This window comes from Hylobates moloch, unplaced genomic scaffold (assembly GCF_009828535.3).
Source record: "Hylobates moloch isolate HMO894 unplaced genomic scaffold, HMol_V3 SCAFFOLD_19, whole genome shotgun sequence".
Classification (NCBI taxonomy): domain Eukaryota; kingdom Metazoa; phylum Chordata; class Mammalia; order Primates; family Hylobatidae; genus Hylobates; species Hylobates moloch.
In genome coordinates, this window is record NW_026652294.1 from 7634423 (window position 1) to 7655601 (window position 21179).

A 21179-nucleotide genomic window follows, 5' to 3' on the forward strand; every position below is an offset into this window, starting at 1 on the left:
ATATATATATGTATAAATTCATAGGAAAAGTGTGACCAGAACCCCGATTTGTGATTCTGTTGTTGGTTGCTTGTTTGGTTTGTGTCTCTTAAGGATGTCAGCTGTAGGTATATTTTAAGTTGCATTATGTATAGCTTGTATTTACTTGTTATTATTACTTATATAACAGCCTATCATTTATGCCAGGCCTGAGCATGTTTTATACCTCATGTCATTTAATTCTCTTCAATTTCGTGTGACTTATGGCTTTACTTTTCAAAATATATTCGCAAATTAGCAGCCTTGGCTATAGAAATGTAGAGTCTCAGGCTCAGCCCCACACCTTTGAGTCAGAAATGGCTTTTTAACAAGGTCCCAGGTGACTCCTAGGCACAGCAGCATGGCAGAAGCCCTGATGTAGGTATTTCATCAGCACTGAATTGCAGGTGAGGAGACTAAGGCTGAGAGAGGTTAGAGACAAGATCTCGGCTGGGCAAGGTGGCTCACGCCTGTAATCCCAGCACTCTAGGAGGCTGAGGCAGGTGGATCACCTGAGGGCAGGAGTTGGAGACCAGCCTGGCCAACATGGCAAAACCCCGTCTCTACTAAAAATACAAAAATTACCTGGGTGTGGTGGTGCATGCCTGTAATCCCTGCTACTCCGGAGGCTGAGGCATGAGAATTGCTTGAACCTGGGAGGTGGAAGGTTGCAGTGAGCCAAGATAGTGCCACGGCACTCCAGCCTGGGTGACAAAGTGACTCTGTCTCAAGGGAAAAAAAAAAAAAGAGATAGGATCTCCTCCCGCGCAGATCTCACCCACACAGTCCACTACACAATTTAGCTATGGTTCCTGCCTCTGTATTACTGATTTGTTTTTTTGCTTCTAGATCTTGTTTCTGAAGGACACTGTCTACTTCCTATTGTTAAGCATCACTTTCTTCTTGGTGCTTCCAGTGCGGGGTCCAGAAGCTAACCACACACTTAGTAGGTGTTCCAATATTTACTAATTGCTGAGTGACCCCATGAAACATTCACACATGCAAAAGTGAGAGCTTGCTCTTAAAAATGGGGTGGTGATGGTGGCTGTGAATATCAATCAAAAGGGTTTCCTGAGCACATCTGCCCTTCAGGGCTTTGCATTTTTAGAACATAGAACAATAGCACCTCTTAGAACCTTCAGACCATAGAAATACAGAACATAGAACGTAGGACAGACCCCAGTGGCTCTTGGCCTGGAGTTCCTCCAGTTTTCTCCCGTGGGGTGATTTCAGCAGACAGAACAAGTGAAGTGCCATAGTTTCTCTGATATCTTATTTTCTATCTCTCTATAACATATATGAATACCCTAGGATGGTGTTGTCAAACATGGTAGCCACCAGCCTCATAGGGATATTTAAATTTAATTGAAGTGGAATAAAATTTAAAATTCAGATCCTCAGTCACACCAGCCACACATCAGGTGATCAATAGCTATGTGTGGCTAGTGGCTACCATATTGGACAGCAGGCATGATCTCAAACAGGCATAATCCTTTTGTGCATAATCCAAATGCTTTCTCTGTGTTCCCATCTTATTTGTAATTGCCTCCCAGACTTCTCCCCAGGGTGGAGGTGGCTGGACCACATGCCACTTCCTTTCCAATCCCTTTTGAACGCACATGTGACTTTTCTCATCATCACATCATTGTCACAAGGAGGGGGACCTGTTTCTGGGGCAACAAATAGTAATACATACTCATCTGAGCCTCATTTGGTCCCACAGCTGTCTTGGGTCAAATCTCAATTGTGTCTTAGGTCATCCTAGTCTTAGGACAGTGAGGAGGCAAACGTTACCATCTCACATCTGTATTTCATCCATTTTTTCCACAAGATACCATCAACTTGCATTTTTTGAGAAATTAATTTACTCACTAAACTCTTTTATGTCTGCTAATTAATGTTCATACCTTTTCTTCCTTTAATTATCAGTATGGCTACTCAACAATTAGACCTACCGAATCTCAGCATTTGGAATGATAGAATCCTAGAACTTTGATATATAAGACCTTAGAGCCTTCAAGCCAGAAAATCCCAGGATTAATAGAATCTTGAATCATTCGACACACATAATATTAAAATCTTATTAAATTGAACCATATGAATTTGCCATTTGTATAGGTCAAAGTGGTTCAATATAGCTGATTGTAACTGGCTCAACCTAATAGAAATATGGAATATTGAAATCTATACATTCTTAGAATTGTTAGCTCCTAATGCTACACAATTTTAGAACTTTAGGATTTTAGAACACGGGCCAGTCAACTTTTTCTGCAAAGGACCAGGTAATACATATTTTCAGTTTTGCAAACCATAGAGTTTCTATCTCAACCTCTGAAGTCTGTCATTATAGCATGAAAGAAGCCACAGATAATGCATAAATGCATAGTTGTGCTCCAATAAAACTTGATTTACAAAAACAGGCAGGAGGCCAGATTTGACCTGAGGGTTGTAAATTGCCGCGCCTGTTTTGGAACATAAAACTGAAAGGGTCCCACCAAGCACTTGGATTTGCACAGGAAACTCATAGACCTCTCCCATGATTCCAAAGGGTCCCATTAAAATGTGGAGCCATTTTAAGCACAGTTTTGATTGGTTCAGTCCACTCTCTGTCCCAGGGCAGTGTCTGGCCTCCAGAGAGGGAATACGGGGAAGAAGGAGACTTTGAAGGCTGTGAGCAAAGCGATCCCTGGCACTGGGAGAGAGTCGAAGAGCCATATCCCAGAGTTGGAGAAAAATGGGGGAGACTGTTGGAATCAATGCCTGGCTTCCAAAGTACTGGAAGACCTTGTGAGTCAAGCCCCTCGATCAGAAGCAAAAGATGATCCTGAGTGCCTGGGAGGGCAGAGTTGATGGACCTGGCAAGAGTCAATGGGCCCCAGCTGCGAAGTGAATTTGATGAGGCTGTTCATCCAAGAGGCGTGCACAACCAGGCCATAACCTTGAGATGTGGAGGTAAAAGAAAGAGAGCACACTGCTTAGCAGTTGTTTTTCTTTCCTGCTGAGTCAATAAATGAATAAATGGACCATGAGTGGCCAAGTGGCTGATATAATTTCAGACTCCATCAAAAGGAAGATCGCAAAAGTGTATGGGGGTAGCTTCAACATCTTTATGTTCCCGCTGCTGTGAGCCCTGGCATCCTAATATCATAGTCTGAGAGGCATCTGAAAGGGCGGCAGAGGGCAGCCTGGGGATTAACATTTACTACATGTCTACTATGTGACAGGCACTGTGCAAAGTGCTTTCGATGCACCATCTAATTAAATCTGCACTTTCAACCTTATGAGCAAGGAAATATTTTTATCTCTATTTTACACATTTAACAAAAGAGGCTTACAAGAGTTGAAGTGATTTGCCCAAGGCCAGATAGCTAGGAAAGATTGACACCAACATGTGTGATCACTCTAAAACATATGCTCTTAACCACAATGTCTGCATTTCTCCAATATCACCTGTACACAGATCACCCGGGGATATTGTTAAGGCACAGATTCTGACTCAGCAGATCGGGGGCAGGGCCTGAGATTCTGCATTTCCAACCAGCTACCAGGTGATACTGATGCTCCTGGCCCAGAGACCCCACTTGGAGCAGCTGGTACTATATCATAGTTTCCCTTTATGCCAGGTCCCCCAAAGTTATGAAAGGGTGAGGTTTACACTTTTAAGATGAGGTCACGCAGCAAACAGTGGTTTGTCCTAGATTCAAATTCACATGTCTGACTCCAGAGTCCATTTCTTTCAAAAATAGAGTCTACTGCATACCCTTATGCTTGTAGCTTGACCCTCAGCTGGGGGTGATTTTGTACCCCCAGAGAGCATTAGGAAACATCTGGAGACATTTTTGGCTGGCACAACTTGGGTGGGAGGTGCTGCTGGTATCTAGTGGGTAGAGGCCAAAGATGGTGCTAAGCATTCTGAAATGTACAGCATAGCCCCGTCTAAGCACTCACAAAGAATTATCTGCTCCCAGATACCCCTAATGCTGAGGTTGAGAAACCCTGCTCTCTCAAGACACTGCTCAGTGTCTTTTGGTCAGAAATAAAAATCCACCCAGAACCTCTCTCTTGAGGCCACTTAGTGCACTCAATTCAGAGTTAGTGGACATTTCAACCAATTCCACTAAAAAATGGCCATGAATAAAAGCTGTAGCTACCAAAAAAGTCCATTGTGCAATCAATAGGTGGAACTTTCCGCTACTTTGAGATGAGGGCTTGATGTTTACAACTCTGTAATATCCTTGTGCTTCAGCAGATGGAAACCAATCAAGTCCAGAAATCATTGTCTTAATTTTAGTCATTAACATGCCTGGCCGCACGCTGTTTATTGGTGTCTTTTGCTGTTTATGTTGCATGCTCTGTTTTCTCTGATGGTAGCTTTTGCCTTCACCCTATTTCTGAGGGAGATAGCATTGACTCTGATCCAAGCCTGGGGAAGGCTAGGATCTGGCATTGATCACCAGCACCAATATCTCCATTCCATGTCCTCCTTGATCAATTCTTGGAAGAACATATCTAATAATGCAAGACTATTGATGAGGCTTGATTTGCCTGAGAGGGGTTGTTTCCCCCTTCTTACTCGAGCTCATTTAAGATGTTTCTTTGGCTTGTGGAAAATGCTGATTGAGGTTTCATTTGTTATGAGGTGATGGGATATGCCTGAAAAGAGAAGTGTGTTTCTGAAGAATGAAGAAACAGTATGATAGATAATTACCTCCTATGTATTCAGCTCTTTACAGTTTACAAAGCACCAGAATGTAACTTGGGCTGCAGGATGCTCTGTATTGAAGATAGGGAAGGAATTGACATCTATTGTAGAGTTGAGGGGCCGACTCTAGGATTACTCATTGGTGCCTGGGGAATCTGAACAGATGTGGGATCCATTTCTACGTCTTGCACTGGATGTGGTTCTCATTCTCATATCCGTGCTGTTTCTCCCTGGCTATGCCTATCTGCATAGCTGTTGGGTTACAGTCATTTTAATCACCAGTGGCCTGGATGGCTTTATTCAAGGGGTGATCCGATTTTCCAACTCCTGTATTTGTATTTTTGTATTTGTATTTGGGTTGCTGTGTCTGCAACCCAAGTAGAGTCTCTCCTGGGACTGCTGTGAACATACATGGATGCTACACCAGGTTAAGGCCTAATGTCCCCCAGGGGGTTGTCACATTGGCAGTAGTGGTCGTATCTCATTCTTGGGCATGGTGAATTGTGACCTGACAGTGAGGAAGTGGGACATAGGACGAGCATGTTTTTGTGGAGAGGAGAAAGGAAGGACTTTGAGGCCCATGCTGGGGCATTACAGTAGTTTGGCTAGTAGAGTACAGAGCACGTGCCTGAGTGGAGAGAATGAGGGGCACAGGGAAGATGGGATGAGGGTGAGAAAGCATCAAAACAGAGGAGACCCCCCAGGTTGGCATATTGCACAAGCTGTCACTCAATAGTTCTAAGAATAGGAAAGGGAGCTGATGTTTATTAAGCACTTGTTATAATCTATGCAATGTGTCAAACACTTCCTCTCATCAGTGACTCTTCAACTAGTCCTATAGCACAACAATGCTGTTATTATTCCCACTTTGCAGATGAGAAAACTGAGGGTCAAGTGGGTGACAAGACTTGCTTGGAGTCACATTGCAAATGGTGGAGCTGGGTTGCAAGCTCATGTCTGTGTGAATTGAAGGCCCATGTTGGTAAGACCTGCTGCATGCTACCCAAGTCATGAATTTAGGGCAGGAAGAGTTTAGTTGAAGTATTTATGTGGTGACTTCTAAGTTCTGAGTACTGCACGAGGTATTTGGGATATAAGGCTGAGTACAACCTTACTCATAAGGAGATCAGTATAGTAGGGAATTAGACATTGGCAAATAATTACTATCTGATGGGCTATCTGTCTCTCCTAGTGGCTTGTACAAATGCTGGGAGCATAGAAGGGAAAGAAACTAATTCTATGAGAGGGAGCCAGAGAGCACATCATACAGGAGGTGATTATGGAATGGGGTCTTGATGGATGAGTAGAAGTTCACTTGTCAGAGAAGGGATAAGGCAGAGTAGAGCATTCCAGATGGAGCAATTGTAGGTTCAAAGGCACAGAGGCATCAAAGAACATGGCATGTTTGGGAGCTTGGGAATACTCTGGGAATTACTGATGTGGGGTACAAGGTGTGGGCAGCAAAAAGAAAGGGCGAGTTGGGACAGAGACTGTGAAGGACTTGGTATGCTAAACAACAATGTTGGGACTGTGGGAACTGAGGAGACACTGAAGACTTTTCAGCAGAGGAATGACATGATCAGGTTAAAGAGATTCCTCCTTGGAGGCTTTGTGGAGTACAGTTGGAGAGTGGGCTAGATTGATGAGAGGAACACCAGTTTAAAACTGTGTGAATCCTGGCCAGGCATGGTCGCTCATGCCTGTAATCCCAGCACTTTGGGAGGCTGAGGCAGGTGGATTACCTGAGGTCAGGAGTTCAAGACCAGCCCTGCCAACATGGCAAAACCTTGTCTCTACTGAAGATACAAAAATTAGCAGGGTGTGGTGGTGGGTGCCTATAGTCCCATCTACTTGGGAGGCTGAGGATCGCTTGAATCCAGGAGGCAGAGGTTGCATTGAGCTGAGATCGTGTCACTGCACTCCAGCTTGAGCAACAGAGCAAGACTCTGTCTCAAAAAAAAAAAAAAAAAAAAAACTATGTGAATCCTTAGGAGATGATGATGAAGACTAAATTTATAAAAAAGAGAACGGAGAGCAGAGGAAAGATGCAAGAGATTGTATTGATGAGATACCCGAGGCCTAGAGAAGGGATCCAGGGTAAGTTATAAATTGTTCCCACGCTAAACTTCTTTGGAGACAAAATCCAGTGGCCACTTGAGAAGTTTCGAAGTCCATTTTCCCTGTTTCTGCAATCACATGGGCTAGTGGGCTGAGAAGAAATATGAGCTGCATTTCCATTTAAATTGAAATAAGACATGTCAAGGGTGGCTTAGTAATTACCAGCTGGAACAATGCAGTATGATGTGGGAAGTGTAGTGTCAGTATATGCGGTGCAGATAATTTTTGCAGTCGAGACTTAATTATGTTGATATAATTATTCCCCTGTCAGAAAAATTGGGTGGCACAGATATGTCATATTTGTGTTTGAGCAGAAAAATGAAATGCCTTTTTATTCAGAGAGCAATTGGGTGGTTGACTCTGGGAAGTTGGGATTGGGGTGTTTGGAGTTTACCCCAGGTCAGGATGTCTGTTTTCATCTGGGGGTTTTGTGAATCCCCTGCTCTGTTGGTGTCAACTTTGAGAAGGTTGTTGGGGTCCCATGATGGCTCTTCTTTGCCCCTTTCTAAGGATGCTGCACCAGAAGTCATAGGCTGGAGAGGATTTTTAGGGATGGGAAAGCTAGGAGCTCTGAATAGCAAGAGCTTTAAGGAACTTTAGAGAGATTTCTTTTTAAAATTTTTATTTGCAAACCTTGCGACTGAAAAACCCAAGGTAGAGTTGCGTACATTAAAGCCTGATCCCTCCTCCCTTTCCCTTCCCCTTCTCCATCCCAATGTCCCAAGAGAGCCTTAGCCACATTCTCCATCCCTGTGTGATAGGGTCTTGAGGAGTCTGTGCCGTCCACTCCTCTCCATCCATCAGGGACTCCAAGAATCAAGCACAAAGCCCCTTCCTCACCACTGAAGCTCTAGTCCCTGGAGCTGTGATTACTGAAGTAGCTGGAATGATGTCCAGGCAGAAATGACCCATCTAAAGTGGATGAAATGGAGAGAGGGGTGCACTTGTTAAGAGAGAGAGGACGGGGTAGGAAACACCCAGGTTCTAGTTTTTTCTCTGCCACCCCGTGACTGAGCAATCTTTACCAGGTGGCTTCCTGCTCTAAGCCCCCATTTTGGCCCCTGGTATCTGGCATGTGTGTCCACAGATGCTCATGGGATGTGTGAATGCACACAGCAGTGCAGCCGACTTAGACATTCTGCAGGCAAGCTCTTTATCATCTACATTTTAAACAGCTCAAGTTGCCTAAATGTTAACTTTTCAGAAAGCTATAAAGACCCTCAGGCAACAGCTGAGGGCATTTTAAAACCATCGGGTTGAAAAATAAGAAGAGAAGGCTGGGGGCGGTGGCTCACGCTTGTAATCCCAGCACTTTGGGAGGCCGAGGCGGGCGGATCACGAGGTCAGGAGATCGAGACCATGGTGAAACCCCGTCTCTACTAAAAATACAAAAAAAATTAGCCGGGCGTGGTGGCGGGCGCCTGTAGTCCCAGCTACTCGGAGAGGCTGAGGCAGGAGAATGGCGTGAACCCGGGAGGCGGGGCTTGCAGTGAGCCGAGATTGCGCCACTGCATTCCAGCCTGGGCGACAGAGCGAGACTCCGTCTCAAAAAAAAAAAAAAAAAAAACAAGAAAAATAAGAAGAGAAAGGAAAGACCAGAAGCAGGTGCCTGGAGCAGCGAGCCCTTCTGCCTCAAGGTAAGGGAGAATCCTGGCAGGGAAAGCTGGGTGGTGTACAGTTCCATAGAGTCCCCTGCTTGGCTGCAGAGCCAACTCCATTCTGCCTTTAATATACCAGTGTTTTACCTGAGCGTGAATCAAATAGATGTATCTATACACATATGCAGAAATGAACACAGGATGGAAATACACCAACATATTCATGAAAAGCAGTTGTCCCCAAGTAATAGACTTCAGGATGATTTTCAAAGTTTCCTTTTGCCACTTTTTAAATGTTCTACATTCTCTATGGTGAATGCTATTAGAAACAGAAAAGCAAAGCAACGGTGTTTAAAAGAGAAAAGAGCACGTGGGGTTGTATTAGTTTTTTAGGGCAGTTGTAACAAAGTGCCACCAACTGCATGGCTTAAGACAACAGAAAGGTATTGTCCTACAGTTCTGGAGGTTGGAAGTCCAAAAAACCAAGATGTCAGCAGGGCCATGCTCTCTCCAAAGGCTCTAGGAAAGAAACTATTCCATGCCTGTCTCCTAGCTTCTGGTGGTTCACTGGAAAATTTTGATGTTCGTTGGCTTCTAGATACATCTCTCTAATCTGCAATCTTTATGTGACATTCTCCCTGTGTCCTCACATTCTCTTCCCTCTGAGTGTATCTCTGTGTCCAAGCTTCCCCTCCTTAGAAGGACACTGGTCATATTGGATTAGGACCCATCTTGATGACTTCATTTTGACTTGATTACCTCTTTAGAGACTTCATCTCTAAATACAGTTACATTCTGAAGTCCTGGGGATTAAGACTTCAATCTGTCTTTTCTGGGGATATGATTCAACCCATAAACAGATGTGTTTCTCGAGATGAGAAGTTCTTCCTTTGTAGGTATGGGAGTCAACTGAGATGGGACAAATGTGAAGATCTTTTGATGTTACTATGACAGCCAGCCTCCCAGATGGTTCTCGTTGATCTGTGTCTCTGGCATTCACACCCCAGTGTTGTCACCTCCCATACTGCATCAGAGTTGTTCTGTGTGACATATTCATTATGTCATTGGTAATAGGTCATCCTTTCTGAGGTTAGGCTATAAAAGACATTTGGTGGCAGGAGGATCACTTGAGGCCAGGAAGTCAAGACCAGCTTGGACAACACAGTGAGACCCCATATCTACAAAAAAAAAAAATTAAAAAATTAGCCTGGTGTGATGGTGCATGCCTGTAGTCCCAGGTATTCAGGAGGCTGAGGCAGGAGGATCACGTGGGATCAGGAATTTGTGGCTGCAGTGAGCCAGCATGGTGCCACAGCACTCCAGCCTGGGCTACAAAGTGAGACCCTGTGTCTAAAGAATGATAATAAAAATACATAATAAAAAGTCATTTGGCTTCTGCTGTGTTCTCTCTTGGATCACTTGCTATGGGAAAACCATCCACTGTGTCATGAGGACACTGAAGCAGCTCAGCGGGTGTATTAGTCCATTCTTGCATTGCTATAATAAACTACCTGAGACTGGGTAATTTATAAAGAAAAGAGGTTTAGTTGGCTCATAGTTCTGAGGCTGTACAGAATCTGGATTAAAGGATCCTTTAGAGCTCTGGGCCAGTCATTGCCCATTCACTTTCAGATCCACTCCTACCCCTTCTCTGTTCTGCTGTAGAATGACAGAAAAGGACATTTCCTGGTTTCCTTGGCTTCTGGTAGGTTCTGCCAATGAAAGGCAGTGATGGACAACTGAAGGTCAAAAGAAAGGTAGAAGACAGGATATCTTTCTTTGGCACTGCCTTGAGGCATCCATGGAAGCAGCAGTACCTCCTTTTAATCCAGATCTTATCAGGGACTCTCCTCCTCCATGAAGCCCGTTTCCTCTGGGCAGCGCTATTGAGGTCTCCCTTCCCATTGGATGGCCCAACTCCTTGACTTTTTTGTCCAGCCCTAGGTTGGCAGTGCCTTCCTGCCGTTGCTAATCTCTCCTGGCTTTCCCAAAGCATTCTGTAAAATCCTTCCAGCTTCAGCAAAACAAGTAATAGATTCTTAGACATCATTTTCTGAAAAATAAAGTTGTCCTCACTAAACACCAGCAGCCCTCATATTTCCCGTGTCTTTACTTAGAAGGAAATAGGAAACTGGACCAAGTATGTGCTACCAATTTAGGTAGGCGAGGTGTACACAATTTTACATTATTTCATTTGTTCCTTGTAACACCTTTTGTCAAGGAATAATATAGTACTGTCATTTTAACAGATGAGGAAATGAAGGTAAGAAAGGATTAGTAACTCTTCGGGATTTGCGTAGCTGCTTCAGGTTCGTCTTGTTCCAAAGCCAGTTCTGTTCCTGCTGTTTGTGGTGATGTTAGCAGTTTGCATCCCTCCCTCTCCCCACTCACCAGGGCCTCTCTGGAAGTGTGATTAGCTTCAGCTTCACTCGGATCCACAGAATACTCACCAATCTTTAAGGAGAAATAAACCTGCGAACCAACTAACTAATATAAATATCTTCTTTGAGGATTTGAATACCATTTCTAGGAGGATTGGGATCATTTAAAAACGTGGCAGAGGCTGGGTGCGTTGGCTCATGCCTGTAATCCCAGTGCTTTGGGAGGCCAAGGAGGGAGGACCACTTGACACCAGGAGTTTGAGACTAACCTGGGGAACATAGCAGGACTCTGTTTCTGCAAATAATAATAATAATAATAAATATCTGGGCATGGTGGTGCATGCCTGTAGTCCCAGCTACTGAGGAGACTGAGGTGGGAGGATAACTTGAGCCCAGGAGTTCAAGGTTACAGTGAGCTATGATTGTACCACTGCACTCTCCAGTCTGGGCAAGAAAGTGAGACCCCCCATCTCTAAAAAAAAAAAAAAAAAAAAAAAAAAAAAAAGTGTAGTGTAGCAGAGTTGAGAGTTCTGATCGATGCTGGCGGATGAAGCACAGGACAGCACTGGAATGAAACACTTGGCTTGGTGAGTTGAGAGAATGGATTCTAGCCCCTGATTGCTTGGGTGTCTGCTGTGATTGATTAGACATGCCTGCCATGTGTGAAGAAAAGGACAGGAGGTATTGTTGGGTATTTGCTGACCCTTTAGAAATTGTGAAGGCCCCAACTTTTAATCTGTTGCTTTCTAGCTGTATGAATTTGGGACCTTTGATGAGTCTCTCTGTGTCTATTATCACATCATAAAAACAGAATAAAACTGGGGCGGGTGGATCACTTGAGGTCAGGAGTTAGAGACAAGCCTGGCCAACATGGTGAAATCTCATCTCTACTAAAAATACAAAAATTAGCCAGGTATAATGGCAGGTGCCTGTAATCCCAGCTACTTGGGGGGCTGAGGCAGGAGAAGTGCTTGAACCTGGGAGGCGGCGGTTGCAGTGAGCTGAGATCATGCCACCGCACTTCAGCCTAGGTGACAGAGCAAGATTCACTCTCAAAGAACAAAACAAAACAAAACAAAACAAAAAAACACAAAAAGAAAAAAGAATAGAATAATGCAATGAATCTTCAGGATAATTATGAGGAAAGGACCCTGTAGAATGATGACCAGTTTCTCCCCAGTCATTATTCCTGCTGGAGACTGGGCATACATTTGGGTTTTCTTAGGGCTACTCCAACTCTTTCCTTTTCCAAAGTGGAGCTTAACACCACCTGCTGATGCTCACTCCATTACCAATGTGGCCTTTGAGCTCTTGCTGGAACACAATTCACAGGGCATTTTTAATTTTTATTATTTTTATTATTTTTGAGATGGAGTCTCGCTCTGTCACCTAGGCTGGAGTGCAGTGGCACAATCTCGGCTCAGTGCAACCTCCGCCTCCCAGGTTCAAGCAATTCTCCTGCCTCAGCCTCCTGAGAGGCTGGGACTACAGGTGCATGCCACCACACTCGGCTAAATTTTTTTGTATTTTTAATACGGCCGGGGTTTCACCATGTTGGTCAGGCTGGTCTCAAACTCCTGACCTCAAATGATCCACCTACCTCGGCCTCCCAAAGTGCTGGGATTAGAGGCATGAGCCACCCCGCCCAGCCCGCAGGGCTTTTATTCCCCCGCTTCACACCCTCCAGTGTCAGCTTCATTTCTCCCAGGCAAGTGACCCTCGGACAATTTGAAGGAAGCAATGGCAGTTCCTCATTGCCTTTCTTTCTGGGAAAGATTCCCTCACCTGCCAAGACGTAGGCATCATTGGATGAAACAGGAGCAATTAGAAGCAAAGCTGGACAGAGCCATGGACTGCAGTCAGGAGACCTGAGCTTAGCTCTAGATCTTTTCTTGGTTGTGTGTCCTTAGGCAAATGAGTTAACCTCTCTGAGCCTCAGCCTGCTCATCTGTAAAGTGGACGTGACAAAGTGATGACGATTACCTCTCAGCATAGAGTAGGTGGATGAGGAGATTGTTCATTACAGCATCAGAGAGGAATAAAGTATATTTTTTAACTTGCCTATGATAAAGATAATTCTTATTCTTTACAGAAAATCTTGAGGAGTGCTAAAAGGAATGTAAGAATTGCCTGATATCTTACCACACAGAGATAATAGCCATTGCTACCACTTTGTTGCAATAATCTCAGCTCACTTTTTGTGTTTCTATAGTACTTGACTCTGAGGGTTTCAATAAATATTAAATGAGATAAGATATTTTGAACATTTAGCAGAGTGCCTGTGTATGCAAGAAATATACATAAATATATTCACTTATTAGTTTAACACATATTTATTATGTTCAAGGTTTGTTAAACATTTAAGGATATGAAAATACTTGATTATTTTCATCAAGTTTCAGGATATACCCTGATCTATAGGATAAAGTACGTGTTACAGGCAAAATTCAACTCCATTTGATTTTCAAGTTGAAGCCAGGAGGGATTGCTGCCTGCTAATTCTAATCAGCAACCAGATTCTAATAAATACATCCTTAATATTTGTTAGGTATGCTATGTGCCAGATGCTGGAAATATTTGGGTGTGTATCTACACATGCATATATTGTGCACACACGTTTGCATAAATACATGTTTATATATATATTTATAATAGCATATGTATGTGTAATTTTTTTCAGCACCAGGCTCTGTAACATTTTCTGCTTGTCTTTGCTAAATCAGAAGAAAGCAACAAGATGAATTTTCATCAAGTTTCAAAAGTGTTTTGAGATAGTCTGATCTATAGTGTAAATTGTGTGGCACAGGTGAAATTAACTTTGGGAGGCCTTGGGAGACACCTCAGAAGGTTTGAGAGCTGCAGAAATTAACAAATGAGAGTCTTGTCCATTTGCAGAGAGGAGAGGGTCCTCTGAAGATTGAGATGCTCTGGGCAGAGAAAACAAACAACAGTTTTAAATATTAGCCTGTAATTGAACATCACAAGAGGAGATGATTTTAATTGTAGTCATTAATTATCATATGAACTGCTTCTCACATGGGTAACTCTGTGATATGCTCCAGAGGGAGTAGCCTGGAGGTTTAACAAGAAATCATAGTTCTCTCAAGTGATGCTGGGGAGGTCGGCAAGTACGCATATTATCTACATACTACATATTATTGTACTGATCTGTGTGTACACGATATAGATATCCTCCATATATTATGTATGTATCATGTATATTATGTATGCATTAGTTAGAATGTGTAATACCTTTATCGTTTCCTCATTCGCCACTAATAGTCATACAATAGCACCATTCATTTCATCCCCAAACATGTATTGAGTGCCTCCTGTGTTCCAGACACCGGTAATACAGATAGAGATTAGTTCCCTGCAAGAACATAAGCTCTGTGGAAGTGAGGACCTTATTTGTATTGCCGGCGCCTAGATCAGTGCTGCACCTCGTAGGTGCTCAACAAATGTTTATTAAATGTATGTGTGTATGTATGAATGAATAATATATAAATATATAATATATACCAGGATATGTGGATGTTGTGTGTCTACAGCGTGTACACCATTATATTGTAGTTTTAGATAACCCCGGGAATGTGGTATATATCTTAGTGGATTTCTGCTATCTATGCATCTAACTATCTAAATCATTTTGTATCCTAATTATCCCCCACCTCTCAATTTCTCTCCATGCTTCAAATCTCTAAAGAGAGCTAATAACAGAGAGGACCAAGCTCACAACCGACCTCAGCATACAACCCCATTTTCATGGAGCAGTCCTGGGCCAAGCCCGAGCGAGTGTGTTTGTCAGATGCTGTCGTTGCCTTCCGCCCACTTCCTGTTTTGTGAGAGGGGCACTGGCTCACTTCCCCTTCTGCTTGTGCATCCCTTCCGTGTCTCCGGAGGGGTCTCTGGCTGGGGTCTTGTTTCATCTGCCCCAGGGAGACTGTTTGGGGCGCTGCATTTGTTTAGCCTAATGAAATGGTCTCTGCAATCAGCAGACTCCATTTGGTTTTCGAGTTGAAGCAGGAAAGATTTGCTGATTACTGATTACACCAACACTAAATTTCTCCAAGCTTTCTCCTCGGGGTGCACCCACTGAGTCTGATTCTTCCCTAGCAGATGGAGGATGGGATGCAGAGGGTGGCAAGGGGGCAACGGTGAAGGGTGGAGGGTAGTGGCAGATCCCTGAACCCTGTCCTTGGTCCTCATACTCTGGCCTAACTAACGATGGCTTTCTCGTTCTCACCTCTTCTTGCTGTGTCTAAGCCAATTCACCTTCTATGCAGCCCTTGTTTTTTTCATGTCTCTTCTCTGCAGGATAGTGAAAAATCTTCAGAGCCAGAGTCCTGCATTCCCATGTTTTTATTTGCTTTGTGACCTTGGCAAATCTCCTCAGTGACCTGGGGATGACACTGTTCTTCCTGAGCTCCTTCTCCTATGAGAATTAAAGGATAGCTATGCCACTGTTGGTCAAGTTTCCACTCTGCCAAGCTCATTTACTCCTCGCAAGAGCCCTGTGAAGGAGGGTCTGCTACTGGCCCCATTTCCCCAGTGAGACAACTGAGGGTCAGAGAGGTTAAGTAACTTGTTGGAGGTCACACAGCCACTGAGCAGCAGAGTTGGGATTTGAACTCCGGCAGCTCGGCTCCAGAGGCTTCTTTCACTTTTATGATATTGTGGATTTGACTCATTTCAGACTCCTATTTCTTCTGCCCACTTTCTTCATCCCAGCCCAGGCCCACCCATCCCTGAGACACAGTGCCTCCTTCTGTCTCTCTCCTCTACCCTCCAGGAAGCTCCCTGAGGATGTGGACTGTACACATTGCTGCTCCTGCATGACACTGACACGGGCAAGGTTCACCTAAGCAAAACGAGGAGGGGACGTCTATACCCTTTTCTCATGTCTCAGCACACGTGACCTAAAGGGTTTCCACTTAAGAACCCAAGACCTGGATGCACATCTCAGCTTTGTGGTCTCCCAGCAGCGTGACCTCAGACAGGTCATTTGGTTAGACATTCATTGAACCAATGCTTATAGGATTCACTGTACTTAACACATAACCCACAATGGCCCAGATGTGTGGACTTGGGATAGAATCTAAGACAGAAATACGGATTTTTCTGCCTCTGTGTCTTATAAAGACACAGGTGCCACATCTGGGAGAAAGTGGCTAATGCCCAGTGACACCATTGTCCTGGCCCATTAGAACAGAGTGGAGCTGGCTGGGTGCGGTGGCTCACGCCTATAATCCCAGCACTTTGGGAGGCCGAGGCGGGTGGATCACGAGGTCAGGAGATCGAGATCATCCTGGCTAACACGGTGAAACCCCGTCTCTACTAAAAATACAAAAAATAAAATAAAATAAGCCGGGCGTGGCGGGCTCCTGTAGTCCCAGCTACTTAGGAGGCTGAGGCAGGAGAGTGGCATGAACCTGGGAGGCGGAGCTTGCAGTGAGCCAAGATAGCAAGACTCCATCTCAAAAAAAAAAAAAAAAGAGTGGAGCCGGGCAGATGCTCCCAGAAGCTGCCGGGATTTTGCACCTAGCCATTTTCTAGGTGCATTTATGAGCTGACACGCTGATGTCCTGGGGTGAGCACCCCCTCCTTCACAGTCACTCAGTGTCCTTTATTTCCTCTGATAGTCTGGGGGCCCCAACCTCGGGTTGTCTCTCACCTTGTCAAGGCTGAGATGGGGATTTCACAGTTGGCAGCTTCAAGCACCTGGGATGGACTGGCAGCCCCTTCTCATGCCACCACCGTGGCATCCTTCCCGCCACCCCTTCTCCCTCTCATTAGCTCGGCCTGGCCCTTAAGCTTACTCAGGCTTTGCCTGCTGCCTCTCTCTCTCTCTCTTTAAAATCAGAAAACACTGGAAAGGCACAGACTTACAATAATGTGAATGGGCAAGCTGATTTGCAGAGAGCTGAGTGTGGTCCTGTAATGGTCCTCGCTGACTTCTTTTGGGGAATGCAGTCATAGCCCCAGAAAGAGCACTGGACTGGGAGCCGCCAAGCCCAGGGTTCAGATCCCAGCTCTGCGCCTTTCCTGAGTGACCTTGCTAACTGACCTTGCTGGCTTTAGTTTCCTCATCTGCAAAATAAAGAAAAATGAGGCCGGGTGCAATGGCTCACGCCTGTAATTCCAGCACTTTGGGAGGCCAAGCTGGGTGGATCACTTGAGGTCAGGAGTTCGAGACCAGCCTGGCCAACATGGTGAAAACTCATCTCTGCTAAAAAATACATAAATTAGCCAAGCGTGGTGGTGGGTGCCTGTAATCCCATCTACTTGGGAGGCTGAGGCAGGAGAATTGCTTGAACTCGGGAGGTGGAGGTTGCAGTGAGTCGAGATCACACCACTGCACTCCAGCCTATGCAACAGAGCAAGACTCTGTCCGCCCCCCGCCAAAAAAAAAAAAAAAAGAAAGAAAAATGACTCCAGGCTAAGAGAGGGGCTGTGAGCCATTTATTTTCACTCAGCTACTCAGTTCCATGAGGAGCTGGGAATTGCGCTTTGACCCCACATCCTCAAATTTCTCCCCTCCCACTGTCCTCAGTTGGTATGTGTGTTCTTTTTTTTTTTTTTTTGAGACGGAGTCTCGCTCTGTCGCCCAGGCTGGAGTGCAGTGGCGCTATGTCGGCTCACTGCAAGCTCCACCTCCCGGGTTCACGCCATTCTCCTGCCTCAGCCTCCCGAGTAGCTGGGACTACAGGCGCCCGCCACCACGCCCGGCTAATTTTTTGTATTTTTAGTAGAGACAGGGTTTCACCGTGGTCTCGATCTCCTGACCTCGTGATCCGCCCACCTCGGCCTCGCAAAGTGCTGGGATTACAAGCGTGAGCCACCGCGCCCGGCCTGTGTGTTCTTTTATACAGCAGTCCAAAAATAAACTTTACATAATTAGAGCTGCTTACAAGAAAAATCCCATCTATAACCCCGCTTCGCCCATCCATAAATATTCTCAATTCTCCGTGAGTGTTATTTGCAAAGATTTGGGCATGATACTGCTCGGATCTATTCCGTTTGCTTCATGTTATTTCAAAGAAGCACTCGACGCTGCCACAATTCTTATTTCTAATGTTAATGTCTGCCTAAGAGCATCAAAGTGACACACTGTGATTTCCCTAACCATTCCCAATTGCTGAGTGATGAGGCAGATCCCAGCCTCTCCTTGTCGTCAGTAGCACCGCTGCAAACATCCTCGGGCATAGAGCTGTGTTCTGCGTCTTGATTTATCCCCCATAAGATGAATTACCAGGAGGTTAGATGCTGGCTCTCACCCAGGGTTTCAGACTCAGCACCGTGGACATTCAGGCCAGATAATTCTTTGTGGGATTGTCCTGTGCCTCGTAGGATGTTGAAAAGCATCTCTGGCCTCTACCCACCAGATGCCAGCAGCATTTCCCCAAGTTGTGACTGCCAAAAATGTCTCCAGACATGACCAAATGTCCCCTGGGGGGCAAAATCACCCTTAGGTAACAATCATTATATGTTAAAAGGTAGCAATGTGTAGGTTGCAAATCAAAGTCAGAGATTTTCCCAAGAGCCCAGATGAAATCCAATTAGAAAAGTACCAGAAAGTATTGATCACTAAGATGAGCACTGAGAGGGGAGTCAGAGGCACTGAGCTTGAGTTCCAGCCCCACCATGAAGTCTTTGCTTCTTAAGGCCTCAGTTCCTCATCTGTGAAATGGGAGCAAGAATAAAGACTCACCTGCTGGGCCTGTGAGGCATGAGTGAGATCCTGGCTGCAAAACACTCAACACAGCTCTGGCCACAGAAGGAGCTCCGTAAATGCCCATCATGCTTCCCTGTTCTAGAGGGAGCCCAGCTGGGTTTTTCATCTTTGCTTTTGCTGCTGTGAGGACAGCAAGGTGGGGGTGTCTAGGGGACAGACTTGAAAGGAAACTGTCTTTGTTATGCTCTCCGCATGACCTCCTGCACCAGATTTATCCTTGAGGCTCAGCGTCCTAAACCAGACTCCGTGACCCTTCTTGGTTTTTACATTTACTCATCCATCCAAGATGGGCTGAGTATCCACTGTGCGTGGTGGTGCAGATTCAGAGCATGGCCCTGGGGTCAGAGGCACTGGGAGCAGCACCCCCAGCACAGGTGAGCAAGCTCTGTGTGTTATGCCCTGGAGTATCTATTCCCTCCTCTATGAAACATGGAACACCTGGTTGAGGATCCCATCAATCTGTCCACAGAGAGAGCCTCTCATGGAGAACCTACCACTTCATAGGTGCTCAGTGAACACTAGGCTCAGCCTGGGGCCTGGCTCTTCCCCAGTGCATGCATGGGTGGTGCATTTCTTGCCCAAGGCCAACGTGTGTTTGCATCTTCTGTCCCCAGGAGAAGTACGTGGAGGAACTTGCGGCAGTGAGGCAAACCCTCCAGACAGACCTGGAGACATCCATTCGGCGGATTGCCGACCTGCAGGCTGCCTTGGAAGAAGTGGCATCCAGTGACAGTGATACTGAGAGGTAACTTGCCAGGGGCTGGGCGGGGCTGGGCGCAGCAGGTGGGCGGCATCCTGGGGAGCTCTATGCCCTTTAGCCGGGCTGGGGCCACATTCACTGGGAAACCCAAAGATGTTCGGGGGCTGGAGGCACCCACGGTTTACTTGGGTGAGGAGAGACTGGCCGTTGTCCTGCTGGTACTAACCTCTCCTTGCTGTTGCTAAAACATCTCAGTCCTGCTCACCAAGCCTTTGGTGAGGCAATGTGACTGGAACGAGGGCTAGCGTATGGTCTTCTGCAAGTTCCATGTTCAATCTTGGCCTAATTCTCTGATCTGTAAAATGGGCATAATAATATTAGGATGAACCACATGCAGTTGCCAAGATTGGACTGTTTTTGACCTACAGACTAGAAGTTTCATATATTCAATCTACTGCCTATTTCATAGGGCTTTTGTTGAGAGTTAATTGAGTTCACAGATGAACATGACAGGTATGTTAGTGCTATATAAGTGGAAGCTATGTTTGTACAGAATAATGGACATTATTTTACAAGGGCAATGGCTGATTCAAGGATGCAAAGTTGGGCTGGTGATTAGTGAGACCACCCAAGTTCAATGGCAGGGCTTCTTGCCTTTCTCAGAAGATAGGCTACTTTTCACCGTCTCAGCTTGAGTCTCAAGCTACTGCAGGCCACAGGTGGGCCGCTCAGCTGGAAAGAGTTTGAGGTATCCCAGCTGGGCACATGGGTCCAGGCTGTCCAACTCCTGTAGCATTCTGTTCCCAGGAGCTACCTTTGTACCCTTGGCTTATTGCTTCTTTAGGAACCACAGCTGCCTGTCTTGCCACACATCCCTTCCCCCGTTCTAGCCCCTGTGGCAAAGCCTGGGTAGCAGAGAAGACACTTTCCTTACATAGCTTTTCAATAAAGAATCTACAGAGGTGGTAGCAAGGTCCAGCCCCACAGGGTCGGTAAGTTTCTCCCCGTGTGTGGCGACGAGAGAGTGTAGAAATAAAGACACAAGACAAAGAGATAAAAGACAGCTGGGCCCAGGGGACCACTACCACCAATGTCCGGAGACCGGTAGTGGCCCCGAATGTCTGGCTGTGCTGTTACTTATTGGAAAAAAGCGAAAGGGGCAGGGTAAAGAGTGTGAGTCATCTCCAATGATAGGTAAGGTCACGTGGGTCACGTGTTCACTGGACAAGGGAACCTTCCCTGCCTGGCAGCCAAGGCAGAGAGGGAGAGGAGACAGAGAGAAGGACAGCTTATGCCATTATTTCTGCATATCAGAGACTTTTAGTACTTTCACTAATTTACTACTGCTATCTAGAAGGCAGAGCCAGGTGTACAGGATGGAACATGAAGGCAGACTAGGAGCGTGACCACTGAAGCACAGCATCACAGGGAGATGGTTAGGCCTGCGGATAACTGCGGGCGGGCCTGACTAATGTCAGACCCTCCACAAGAGGTGGAGGAGTAGAGTCTTCTCTAAACTCCCCCGGGGAAAAGGAGACTCCCTTTCCCGGTCTGTTAAGTAGCAGGTGTTTTCCCTTGACACTTACGCTACCGCTAGACCATGGTCCGCCTGGCAACGGGCGCCTTCCCAGACGCTGGCGTTACCGCTAGACCAAGGAGCCCTTCTGGTGGCCCTGTCTGGGCATAACAGAAAGCTCGCACTCTTGTCTTCTGGTCACTCCTCACTATGTCCCCTCAGCTCCTATCTCTGTATGGCCTGGTTTTTCCTAGATTATGATTATAGAGTGAGGATTATTATAATATTGGAATAAAGGGTAATTACTACCAACTAATGATTAATGATATTCATATATAATCATATCTAAGATCTGTATCTGGTATAACTATTCTTGTTTTATATTTTATTATACTGGAACAGCTCATGTCC

The 21179-nt window shown here is 45.5% G+C and overlaps 1 protein-coding gene across 1 annotated transcript in view; it reads left to right on the plus strand.

Annotated features, from left to right (window-relative positions):
• The window catches only part of MYO18B (myosin XVIIIB), a 256961-nt gene that overhangs the window by 196384 nt on the left and 39398 nt on the right, over window positions 1-21179 (plus strand). The window contains exon 36 of the mRNA XM_032139582.2: window positions 19167-19297. Within this exon, the coding sequence (XP_031995473.2) occupies window positions 19167-19297 (131 nt within the window). The remainder of the gene's footprint in view (window positions 1-19166; window positions 19298-21179) is intronic.